Raw genomic sequence first — 13,513 nt, 5'->3', positions numbered from 1 at the left:
CTTGGATGATTCTCACATATGCACCTAAAAGTTGAGATATGGGAGAAGTATGCTCAAGTAAGAGAGTTCAATCTTAAGTATAGAATAACAAGTATAAGTTTTCAGAGTATCTTTTATGATGAAATACTATGTGTATTTTTAAAATTTCAGACCCTTATATCATCTATAAAAAGTAATTCTAGTCCTCAAGGAAACAATTTATCCTGTGATATATTCGAGAAGCGAGTGCTAGATCTTCAGTTTTGATCATATTGAAACAAACCATTTATCTTGTAATAACTAGATTGAATTTTTCTGTCATTACTTTCCAAAAAGTGGTACTGAAATGCTTGCAATATAATCTCATGGCTACTCCCTAGTCATTAAACCTTTGATATCATATGTACAAGCTATATAGAAGCATAGATGTTGGTGGAATGTTGTGACAAAATGTACTACTGTATTTGAGAATTTTTTCCGAGAAACCATTGGAATGGCGTCCCTGTGAGCTCTTCCTGGACCTCATCCCAGTTTTCAATCTGCTCCGATAATGGGGCAGTGTGTATCTTTACCTGACGACTCTCCAGATCTCTGTATGGCACCCTTAGAAATTCTTGAACGTCCTTCAGTTTCTGGAACATAAAACATTCAGTAAACAATCTTAAAATAATTAAGGTTGGAAGAACATAATGTGTCTTTTGTTTAACTAGCGAGTCTTACAGTGCGATTGTGGACAAGATCATCGTAATAGAGAACAATATGGCGAGTGTTCCTAAAGTATGTGATGGCTTTTGCTGCTGTCTCCTTCATTATCTTTAGCTCTGGTATCAGCAATGTGATATTGAGCCGTGGTTTATAGTTGGCAAGAATTTTAGCCTGCACAACCACAACTAAATCACTTTTCAATTGAAGTCAACAACCACAAGTTATGCGAAGGAAGGAAACCAAAGTAGAAACCTCCGTTGCAGAGTGCACGTGAGACTTATGAGTTCCATTCAGTGCCTTGGCATCTTTGTCATAGGCATTCGCTAGCACTGATATCATTCTACGGAGCAAGTTCTTTCTGAATAGGAAGATTATAGAAACTCGTCTTCGTTCAAAGTATTCTCCAATTTCCTCATGATGCTCCATCAAACCCTGTATCAGACAACTGGTGACATATTATAGGAAATTCAAAAAATATGTTTTCAAAACAAAGATGCTAAACGAGGAGAAAAGTGATACAAAACACAACAAATTAGTATTACTATAACTGATATTTGAATTGGCTACAGATACATGGCCATCCAATTAAATAATTTTCGTATAGAAATACGTAATAACTTTAAGTTTTCTTATTTAGTGTAATGGTTTCTTTTGTACCTGATTAAGCATCCACTTGAAGCCAACAGCTGCAGAACACTCATTCTTGGAGGCACTGGAAAACCAGTCGAGATTGTAAACTTGATCCATTGTCTCCAAAATGGAAGAAACGTTAGTCCTTCTTCTGCCTACTGAAAATATTTCTCCATTAGAGCTTACATTAATATGACTGTTCAAAAATGTCTCAAACCAACCGCTCCCAGATCTTTGCATTGACACAATGCAGAAAAATCGAACAGGATTGCAGGCACACTCTTCTCTGCATAATTAATGCACAACCATCAACAGTTATATATAAATTGTAAAGAAAAAACAATTATCGGTCAGTAAATTACCATTCATTGTTTTTTAGTATTAATGAAATTGTTGAAGAGAAATAGATGCCCTCATTTCAACATATAGGTATATGTTACCTGCTAAAGGTTTTGGGTTCTGGATAGTGCAAGTATGAGACTTCCCATTCTTCAACACCAGGAGGATGATGACATGGCTGCTTGAAGACAGTGTTTTCCAGCAACTTGTTACTTGTGCTTACACCTTTTTGCTCTACAGATATTGTGAAAATGTAAATTCCACAAAGGACGGCCACTACTAAAACTACAAACCTCAATGTTAATGGGAATTTCTTGAAAGATTTTATATCCGGAGGGTCCTGTTAAAGAAAAGTTAGCAATTAAGGTGTGATTAAGGTGTAATCTGAGGCATGCAGGCAAAGGTAACTGACAAAAACGATGATGAAAAGAGAAACCCAGAACTTACTTTGGATTCCATTTAAGATCTTGGTGAACAAAATAGAAAAGATCCATAAAGAAGAACAGAGTAGTGAAAGGCATGGTTTCATAAATTTTGTTGGAAAGCTTGAGAGATACATGGCGAGAGAAGAGGTCAGAGGGTTTACTGGCAAATTACATATATAAAAAAATTAGATTATTCTCGTTTTTTTTATTGAATTGAACAATCAAATCTTATTGAATTTTTTTTTAATAAGCTTAAAGAAAAAAAAGGTAAACTTTTTTTATTGAATTAAATCTCGAATTTTGAATTTGATATTTAAATTAAAAGCATATGTGTGTAATTTTATTTATAAATCTTTGATATCACACACATTTAAATTTTTATTTCTTTTATATTTATAAAATTATAACATAACCATAAGTATTTATGAAAGTACAGTTAATTAAAAATATTTTTTATAAGTAAGGGTGGATGAATATAACTGTCAAGTTATATAAATATATTTTTTAAAGAGTTATTCTACTGTTACCAAATAACAACTATTGAATCCTATATTTAAAACTTAAAACAATTTTAATTATATTTAATACATTTATTTTTTCATTTCTTTAATGTGTTATTTAGAAAAAAAAATTAAAAAATAAAAACCTATTACACATAGATAAAACCTATGATATATGAATACAATAATAGGACATGTATTTGAAAATATAATAAAAATAAAAATACCATAGTGAATCTAAATTAAATCCATATGTATTAAACATGGTCAAAATAAAATATTATACATTATTGTTATCATAAAGTACCAATTTTATAAATTAGATACTCTATAGACAAAACTTGGTCAAGTACTCTAAAATATCAGTATATCATAAAATGTATCCATGAATCTTGCTTTTCTGTTTTACCCTGACATTGGATGTAGATTTCAGAACAAACCATGAATTAAAAAATAAAAATGGAGGAAACCTCGTAAACAATTCTTTACACTGCAATGATATAAATAGTAATGAGCTATTGTAAGAAATGTTTGTTTGGTCTATCGAGAAGGATTTGCATATGATTACATAAACACCAATAATATTTGAAAATTATATAAGGAATTGACACCACTTTTTATCCAAAACTTTAAGACAATAGGCTAATGGATCTTTCATCTTTATATACTGTTCTACTTTCTCATTTCTATCCAATGTGGGACTTAGATTCATACTTGGATTCCCAACATCTCCCCCTTAAGGGTGAGTCCCTTCCACATAGGTACATTCTCCCTCCAGCGGAAACATTCCCAACTAATCACAACCATGAGTAACCATTTCCAACCGTCGTTCATCTTAACGGAATTCGCTTACCTGAATACCCTTTGTCAGGAGGAAGACTTTCGCTATAGGGATCATTATACTCGTCTGAGCCGGTCACCAAGACAAACCTCTTCCTCGATTTTTTTCAACAGTGATATCAGAGTCGATGAGTTAAACGTGCACGTTTAACTCAAAGGCTTAAAATAATAAGAAGAATATTGTCAAAATACTTTTAACAACTTGGCTGAGTACTCATACACATGTAATTAGTTTTAGTTAATTTGATTTATCTCTTTCGACAATTGAATATCTTACTTGAAAGGAAGACATTGATCTTTTGAAAAAGAATTATTGATGATATGTATCCTTAACAAGACATGAGCCCAACCTACATTGATATTACTTTCAATTCAATACTTTAAAATAATGATGAAAGATTTGTTATAAATATTGGTGTTATACGTGAGTCTTTGTTGAAGGTTATCACCATGTGAAAGTAATAAGAAGTCACGCTTCTTTTCTGTGAACACAGCCACTCACGAAAGCTTCAAATTGATAGACTCAACCACTCATTGGCATTATATATATATATATATATATATATATATATATATATATATATATATATATATATATATATATATATATATATATATATAATATTAATATCAGTTTCTCCTCAAGAAAGCTCTTACAAAATTTAGGTAAACGTGAATTAAGTTGACGAGTTACTTGAGTTTGGAAGACAAGACTATGTCATAAGCTACAAGATGTTACTATCCACACAAATGCGTGATGCCATTCAACGTATGCTAAGATAAGTCATAACCCTCACAAACCTAATTTGCATGTTTACTAAATTATTGATTACGTGTGTGTAAGTTACACCATTTTTAATGGCCATCAATCATTCAAGACAAGTTATTAGGTATTTACTCTTTCCAAAATTCTTCACATTTATCCTTATCTATTTTTTAATTAATTTAATTATGTATTGTAGAGCGGAAACATTACAACATGAAATTATATATGCAAGGTTTTCTTCTTCTTTTTCCGAAAATACATTATTTTCACTAGAAATTAACTTAGTTTTTATCGTCACAAAAAACACACATATTATACATATATATATATATATATATATATATATATATATATATATATATATATATATATATATATATATATATATATCGTATTTAAGTACGTGATGTTTCAGAAAAAAATACGTGAACTCCCTCAGCCTGATATATATGGCTGTATGGCTTTCGAGTTTTAATTAAATCTGATATATATGGAAACCTAACATACGTGTGATAACATTAATACATAGCATGCACATAAAGCAATGCACATCAGTTTCTACTTCTACAAGTCTAAAAGACACGATATGGTGCTTGTTTATTGTTATCTAACTCGGATTTTACACATCCATTATGATTCATGTTTTAATGCAAAGTTTATGGTTAAATTTAGTTTAAACATATTCCTTAGTTATCTATAATGATTTAAAGTTAATTACCAAACTTTAATACAAGTAATCTGTAATATAATCACAAAGGTGTGGAAAAAATGTAATAGTGACGTACAGACATCACTTGCGACAAAAACAGCCACAATCTTGACATATCTAACTATAATATCAGTATTAGTTTTTTTGTGTCATTGAAAGATTAGGCACCATGAATAAATGAAAAGTTAAAAATCACATTTACTTCAAAATTTTAACACATGTTTATGACTCTTTATTATATATTATTCATCTTATTTTCTTTTAATTAATGTGAAACTTCTATCTCACTTTGAACTTTTAACAAGTTCTAACTTTATCATTATCAAAAAAGAAATGTATATTATATGTGGTTCGTCCTTCATAATCTTTGGTTCAGCCTTCATAATCATATGTTTAATTAAAATTAGAGGGCAACATACCAAAGTATGATATATATATATATATATATATATATATATATATATATATATATATATATATATTCTTCACTGGGAATGAGTCTAAAAAGACTGCACCTTGAATCTATATATTCTAAAACAATCTTTTATTATACTTTGTTAAAATATTTAAACAAAAGACTGCATCCAAAAGCGTTACTCCCACATTATTAGAACGTTTTACAATATAATAAAACAATTTTAAAAGTTATCTAGCTCTCTACATTTAGCATAATAAACAAATCAAGACAAATGTCATTAAGAAAAAAAAATTGAGTGAAAATTACTTGTTTTTTCTTAAACAAAAAGAAGTTTTTTTTATCATTTTTTAATGTTTTTTTCAAGATTTCAACAATTTTTTATTTTATTTTTTAACAAGTGTCTACTTAGCGAGACTTTTTCAAAATGTGGTTTAGTTCTACCCTTTCTTTTGTCTTAGAAATTAAACTTGTACAAACAATCATTAATTGTTAAACTTTTCGTGAGGAAAAGCCAAATGCTACTATCCACTCATTTTTGTAAACCACATTCGTAGAAATTATACTGGCTGAAAAATTTATGCGTGAAATGGTCTAAGAGAAGTTCCTCACTTCTCTATTTTTTTTCTTCTTGTTTTGTCTCACAAGTCTAATTCTATTATTTAAGACAATGTTTGGACTTGGATTGTTCAACGCGGGGCCTTAAATGGTTTGCGTATTGGAGACATTAATCAGGTGCATCGTAGTGTAATTTTAACTTTAATTTATCCTTTGCACGCATTGCCCTATAAATAGAGCTTTAAGAAAAGACATCAAACAACCTACGAAAAACTTGATTAATCTAAACTTCTTCACCATTTCTTATAATAGCAAGTTTTCAATTGTGCAAACAATTCATAAGCTTTCAACTTTTCATTGGCTTTCCTTCAGAAAAAAAGAACACAAAAACAGCGTACATACAGAGACAAAGTTCAACTTTCCCAAGTGAGTAGTAACTTTGGGAGTAAAATATATGGAGAGATCAAAGTCATCCCTTCTACAGATTCAGCCTCCAACCTATGGAAACTTAGTCACAATTCTCAGCATCGATGGTGGTGGCATTAGGGGCATTATCCCCGCAACTATTCTTGCTTTCCTTGAAGCACAACTTCAGGTATATTCGTCAAAACAAAACATCAATAATAATAACTACCTTGTATTTGATTAGTTACTATAATTTCACGTAGTCTGTTAATTAACAAGGATGTTTTCATGCAGGAATTGGACGGTGAGGATGCAAGGCTTGCAGACTATTTTGATGTGATTGCAGGAACAAGCACAGGTGGTCTTGTAACCGCCATGTTAACTGCTCCAAATGATCGTCAGCGTCCTTTATTTGCTGCCAAGGATATCAGGCCCTTTTACTTGGATCACCTTCCAAAGATTTTCCCACAACGCAGGTATATTAATTTCTATGTTCTTATCTATATATCGAACTAAAGAAGTTTACTAAAAACCAGACAAACATAGAGAAGCTAGCTAGCAAAAGTTCACATAATATATAATTGTTATATATCAAGTTTATATTTACGAGCTTTAGTTGTACGAATTGAGCACAGTGGCATATGGGGATGGATAGAAAGGATGGTGAGATCATTAGGAGGACCAAAATACGATGGAAAATACCTTCGAGAAGTGGTGAGAGAGAAGCTAGGGAAGACACGTTTGCATGAAACGCTGACCAATATTGTGATTCCCACCTTCGACATCAAGTCACTGCAGCCAATCATTTTCTCCTCGTACCAAATCAAGATGTCTCCTTATTTGGATGCTCCACTATCGGACATATGCATCAGCACTTCTGCCGCACCAACTTATCTTCCAGCCCACAGCTTCAAGAACAAAGGTTCAGAAGGGAACGTGCACGAATTCAACCTTATTGATGGTGGCGTTTGTGCTAATAATCCGGTACTTACAAAATAACTTAACTTTCTTTACTTGTAAAAATATTCTTCCGAAATTTAGTATCAACAATAATGATTGTGACTTGGTGATCCAGAGCTTAGTAGCCATGAACCAGTTAACCAAGCAGATCATTAATGACAATCCTGACTTCTTCTCCATCAAGCCAATGGAATATGGTCGTTTCCTGATAATCTCTCTGGGCACCGGGACTCCCAAGAATGAACACAAATTCAATGCTAAAATAGCAGCAAAATGGGGTCTACTCGATTGGTTAACTAACAGTGGTTCATCTCCCTTGATCGATGTTTTAACTCACTCCAGTGGAGATATGGTTGATTTCCATCTTGCTACTGTCACCCGGGCTCTTAATTCAGAAAAAAATTACCTTCGTATACAGGTACATTCTTGTGTATGCTTTATTACAAGAGATTAATTTTCATATACCTGCAAATATTCAACTCAAAGCTGAAAGATTATTTTCGTTTTGGAAAATTCGTCAACATGCAGGATGATACATTGACTGGTACAGATGCTTCAACTGATATTGCCACGAAAAAAAATATGGAAAAACTTAGCCAAATTGGTGAGAGGTTGTTGAAGAAACCAGTATCTCAGATCAATTTGGAGACTGGTCTGTTTGAACCGTTGGGAGATGGGGAGACCAACGAAGATGCTCTCAGAAGGTAACATCAAATGAAAATTACTTATATTATGATTAATGTGTCATTCAGTTCACAGGAACAGTCTGAAAATATATCCCAGCAATATTAATGCTAGCTATATCATCCATTTCGTTTGTCAGACTATGCATAGTTTTTAGTGAGTAAAACTAATATTGGAGCTAAATTTTGCAGGTTAGCGAAAATGCTTTCAGAAGAGAGAAGTTTCCGAGAATTGAAATCCCCTCTCACTAACAAGTCCCTACAATAGTTAGGCATTAGTTGTTCACATGTACTCGAGTTTTCTTTCCTAAAGTTTAGTTTGACATTCTTCTAAATAATAATTCAGTGCGGCTCATCCATGTATCTTAATTGTTAATTTGAAAGTTCTTCTTTTTTCTTTGTATTCTTGTTTGTGTTGGATTCTATTTTTATAAAGTTACAGTTACATAGATATGGGTATACCAGATAATAAGGTATAAAATAAATCGTTGGTTCTCTATCCAATAACACCCTCCATGTAAAATGGAGAGGAGTTGGAATATGCCACGAAATGCCAGAGTTTTTTTCTTTCTCATCGTCTAGCATTGGATTTTGCAGTATGTTATAAGCTAAACTTACATAATACAAACCATTACCTTCCTTTGACCACATTTATTCTCTCAATATATATTTTCTATCAATTTTCTTTTCAAAAAACTTTCTTAGAAAATACTTATAAATTTTGTTATAAATAATGATTTACAAGAAAGAAATTGTTACTATTTTTTTTTCAAAATATTCTACATAAATATTTTTTATAAAAAATTTACAGCAAATATTTATAAAATTTATAATTTTATAGAAAATAATTATGCGTAAAGAAATTATCTGCCAATTGAAATTTTTAGAAAAAAATAAATAAAAAAAAGATCTTACAAAATTTTATAATAAACTTACATGAAAAATCCTATAAAATATGAAAAATTATTAGTTCTAATTCACTTTTTTAAAATTCTACAGCATTAGTATCCAACTTAAGTACGTTTCATTAAAGACAAAAAAAATTAGGAAGCTGAATTAAACTTAAAACACAGCGAATTGTTCATATATATATATATATATAAACCAAGCATATACTCAACTCTCCAGATAATGATATCATTATCTAGAAGCGAAGGCAGCAATCAGGGTTATTATAATAACAATATGGAGTCATCAACTTCAAATTTGATTTTGCACACCAATAAGTCTATGACTTTCTTTTGATCTTGATAAGGTACAAGAGTGTATGTGTCATTGTTCATTATAGCTTGAACTCAATTTGTGCCAAAAATCTGGATAGTGTGGCTCTTCATAAATTAAAAGCTGATAAGGTACTCTATTTTCAAGGAGCAGCGTATAAATGAATACTGTAAAATGTTGGAGCAATTTTAGCTTAAGCAAACAATGTTCAAAGGCTCTTTGACACGTGAAAAGATTTTTGGAAGGTAATTTTTGAGATTTTCCAAACTCACTTTACTACACAACCTTGATGTCGCAAATCTTTAACACTTGATAAAAAAAACCTTGCTATTTGGATGGCCCAAGGTTTCTGTTGCAATTTTCTTTGACTAAAACGACAGCATTAAGTCCTAAATTTTATTATAGCATTCACATAAAATGATCTTTAGCGAGCCAAGAGATACTTAATACGCTTTAGCCATTTGGGGATACGGGATAACAGTTAAATTCAATGGCCTATGATGGGATTTGTAAAAGCAGAGAAGGTTTGACTATTACGTCCTGTGAGGGATTTCTTTCCATCAGGAGCATAGAACATGCCAGAATCCTGAGTGACATGATGACTTTTTATTATTGTCTTATTGCTTTCTCTTTTTTCCTTTTAAGTTTAGACAAACTATAAGTACATAAAATGATCTACAACAAAATACAATTGTGGAAATCAACCTTAATCAGAAAAATAAAACATTAATTTACTTAAAAAGCACAGTAAAAATGCTCAAAACATTGCCCTTCAACCCTACCCACACGTTTTACTTTTTTATTCTGAATATGGCTTCATATTTTGAAACTGCTACAGTTTCACATGTGCATAACTTTCTCATTTAGATTGGCTCTCTGTTTTTTCTTTTACTTTCTGCTTTTCCGTCTCTCTGTTTCAAACTTCTTATAGCGTCCAACACAGTTTGGTAATTAAAAAAGCATATAACAGTTAATTATAAACAGTGAAGCAGAACAAATTTTACGGATTTCCACCTGTGAAAGATGAGAAGCTCAAATTCAGACACAAGACAACAATTCCTAAGCTTTGTTCAACTTTATTATTATGTATCCACACAACAAACACAACATGTTACTAAACATTCAATTCACTGTTTGTTCATTGATGAAATCAGCTATGCGTTTAATCAAACTCTGGGCTTTGTCACAATCGGGGTTGAAGATGTGAAACACGTGATCCTCCCCAAGAGTCTCATAGAACTCAGCTTTTCCTTTCCAACCACTGTTAGTCAACATTTTGTGATACAGTTTCCCCCTTTCCCTCAGAATGTCTTTCTCTGCAACAATCACAAGCACCTTCTCGCAAGCCACCCCTTCAACACTCGGAGCCTCCTCCACAAACGGGTTAATCAGGGGATCATCGTTCCCTTTATCCGAAGGACAAACAAAATCCCACCATACATCCACCATCTTTTTCCTCTCTGGATCAGTGATCTCTATCCCAATTGCTTCTTTTCCCCAGAAGTAAGGATTCACCATGACAAGACCCTTGATCTTCAAATCAAAATCATTTTTTGAAACATTGTTCAACTTCAGGGCCATGTAGTGTCCTATGTTGGCACCTGCGCTGTCCCCTGCCAAGAATACTCTCTCAAAGTCAACGTTATCCCTGAACCAATCTTCCGGGGCTTTAGCCTGAGAAGCGACCCATTGGATCGCGGCCCAAGAGTCTTGATACGCCGTTGGAAGAGGGTGTTCTGGAGCGAGGCGATAGTTGAGGGAGAGAGCGACAACGTTGGACTCTGCAACGAGTTTGTTGAGGGAGTTGTGGTAGACAGGGTCGGAGGGAGAAGAGATGCAGAAGGCGCCGCCGTGGAAGTAGATAACTAACGGGAGCTTGGTGTTTTGGGGTGTGAAATTGGGACGGTAGAGCCTGGCTGTGACGGCAGCTTCGGGGATGACGATAATGTCTTTGGAGACAACGTTGGTGTTGGGATCGAAACCCGCGGGAACAACTTGGATACCGGCCATTCGCTCAACGGTGCCATCTTTGTGCACTCGAAGGTACGGAGGAACTTCCATTGAGATTTCCATGTGGGTCTTGCAAAACAGAGAGTATATAAGGAAATTAAGGTTCCGTTTCTCTCTCTGTACTGTTTTTGTAAGTATTGTAGAGTCGAATGGCACAAGACAGGAGTGTCTTTTATGTTCAGAGATAATGAAGAATGTAATTCTTTATTTGTTAGTGTTTTATTGGTAACAGGAGGTGTTTTAACCATTTTTTTTTCTGAGAATGAATTATCTATTTTATTATTTCGTATATTTAAAATAAATCAATTACAAATTAACTATTCTAAAAAATTTGTTAAAATAAATTGTTAGAAAAACATTTTCTAATTTATATATTTGGTTGTCTGTGACGATGAGTTGTGAAAGTCAGCATTTGCGTCGCCCCAATCCATAATTATGGGGTTTGCTTCAAATTTTATGTTTTTCTGAAAAAAGAAATCTAGTTTTTCTCAATTATGGTTTTCGTTTTTTCTAAAATACTGTAGTTCTGTGATTTTTACTTTTGTAGTTTCAATGGGAGGAACAAAATCTTTCTAAAATTATTACAAGTATATAATTGTGCACCTTAAATATTTAATAATGTGATGACATGTCGATCATATCTATATCTATATATAAATACTATTATTTTTTTCAGTTTAAAAGAAAAATAAATATTGAACCAATAATTTTTTTTTACTACGAGATACTCAATACATAAATCACACAATACGAGCACTTAAACGTAGATGTCTTATAGTGATGTATAATATTTATGAAACTTAACATGCAAAAAATATATTTATTCAAGTGATAACAAGATCGTTTACACTTTGAAGAGGTGATGAATAGTATTAATAAAAAAAATTAATAATACAATTAGTCTTCTCACTCAATGTACAATTTAAGTGATAAGAAAAAAAAATTAATAATAAAACGAATAAGAAAGAAACTAAACTTCTCTTTTTAAAAATTGTTTAAAATTGTTGTCACATAAATAATACAAGAATACTTAAATGAAATGAATTCGATATACTAATGTGTACCATATATGTGTGTATATATAAGAAAGAAATGTTTTATTAATTTAATCATAAAAATAAAATAACTTAATTTTTAATTGTAATGAAAATTTTGTTTGATTGCAAGATTTTTTTATATATAGTTTATGTACAAAAAAATTTGAACGGGAGAGTAATTTAAATATATCTTTTGAAATCTAAAAGTATAAAAATATAAAAAATTAATTTTAGAAAATCCTCATTCCACGTAAATAAAAAATATTAAATATAAATATTTTAGTTTCCTCACCTTTCAGTGGAATCCACTAAAGATGGTTTAGATTTGATTTAGATTTTCTTTAACAAATGTGATGTGAAATGTTTGGTGTTTTCAGCGCACATACTCCCTTTAGGATTTCGGTTTTCCATTTTCCTAAATAATTCATAATTCATGAATATAAAAAAGAAACAAAATTCAATAATTATTTGATAAATAAAAAATAACGAAAAAATCATTTTGAAGATTGTGTGATTTGATCATTTTATTAAAAAAATAAAAACAAATAAAAAGTAAAATAAATAATAAAATAAGTCCCTCAACTTTTTTTCCTTTCCATCTTTCTCATTTCAAATAATAAATATTATTTTCTTCAACCTCATTCTTCTAAAAAAAAGGCTAACATATTCGTACTGGCCCATGGATCAAAAATGGGCCCACCTTCCAACGAATAGGAAAAGTACAGAAGAGATTGCTATCATTCCAATCTTTAAAAATTATTTTCATTTGCAATTTTCTATGATGATATAATATTTATATTCTTTTCATAGTTTAATTCCAAGGTCAAAGTAACGAAAAGAAAAAAAGATATTAAATGATTTTGTTTATTAAAATTCGAGAGGTACGTGCTAACCTACATACCATCAATAATGCCTATGTGTAATCAATCATCCCATACACTCTGTTTCTTTGTGTTTCTAATTAATTTTTAGATGATTTGAATAAAAAATATTTTAGATTGACAACAATTAATAATTAGGGTTCACGTCCTATTTTCGCTACTTTTCATCGTCATATTGGAAAGTTAGAAAACACGTTTTCTACTTCATCCGAAGAGAAGTTAATTTTTTTTTTCAAGTGAATGCTGATTTATTTTAAGGATATAATAAGTGATTTACATTTTTTTATAAAATATTTAAAGGATGGCAAGAAAAAATTAGACAAATAATTAACTGAAGTATATAAACAAGTGCTTTGATACTTGGATTTTTTTTAATTAAGATTTGATATTTGAATTTCAGTTTATATAGAAAGTCATAATTAAAGGTATAACTTTTTTGTGGTAAAATAA

General features: G+C 31.3%; 3 protein-coding genes across 3 annotated transcripts; 1 reads left to right on the top strand and 2 right to left on the bottom strand.

Annotated features, from left to right (window-relative positions):
* Positions 1-326: 326 nt before the first annotated feature.
* Positions 327-2,112, bottom strand: LOC124823079 (uncharacterized). The gene is made up of 6 exons (XM_047295218.2): positions 2,101-2,112; positions 1,755-1,993; positions 1,342-1,600; positions 937-1,116; positions 700-855; positions 327-611 (listed from the first exon to the last, which is right to left on the bottom strand). Exons 1-6 carry the CDS (start codon positions 2,110-2,112, stop codon positions 435-437), a joined length of 1,023 nt encoding a protein of 340 aa, XP_047151174.1. The 3' UTR covers positions 327-434.
* A 4,036-nt stretch (positions 2,113-6,148) lies between these two features.
* On the top strand, positions 6,149-8,354 carry LOC124823084 (patatin-like protein 2). The gene is made up of 6 exons (XM_047295227.2): positions 6,149-6,461; positions 6,566-6,747; positions 6,907-7,255; positions 7,347-7,649; positions 7,760-7,935; positions 8,107-8,354. The coding sequence occupies exons 1-6, from the start codon at positions 6,321-6,323 to the stop codon at positions 8,180-8,182; spliced, it is 1,227 nt and encodes a 408-aa protein (XP_047151183.2). The 5' UTR covers positions 6,149-6,320; the 3' UTR covers positions 8,183-8,354.
* A 1,837-nt stretch (positions 8,355-10,191) lies between these two features.
* LOC148204206 (alpha/beta-Hydrolases superfamily protein) lies at positions 10,192-11,339 on the bottom strand. Its single transcript, XM_088108048.1, has one exon. The coding sequence runs from the start codon at positions 11,206-11,208 to the stop codon at positions 10,258-10,260; it is 951 nt and encodes a 316-aa protein (XP_087964174.1). The 5' UTR covers positions 11,209-11,339; the 3' UTR covers positions 10,192-10,257.
* Between the last annotated feature and the right edge of the window lie 2,174 nt (positions 11,340-13,513).

Source organism: Vigna umbellata, chromosome 2, assembly GCF_029865625.1.
Source record: "Vigna umbellata cultivar VRB3 chromosome 2, Vumbellata_1.0, whole genome shotgun sequence".
NCBI lineage: Eukaryota > Viridiplantae > Streptophyta > Magnoliopsida > Fabales > Fabaceae > Vigna > Vigna umbellata.
This window is presented reverse-complemented; position numbering and strand designations above follow the sequence as displayed.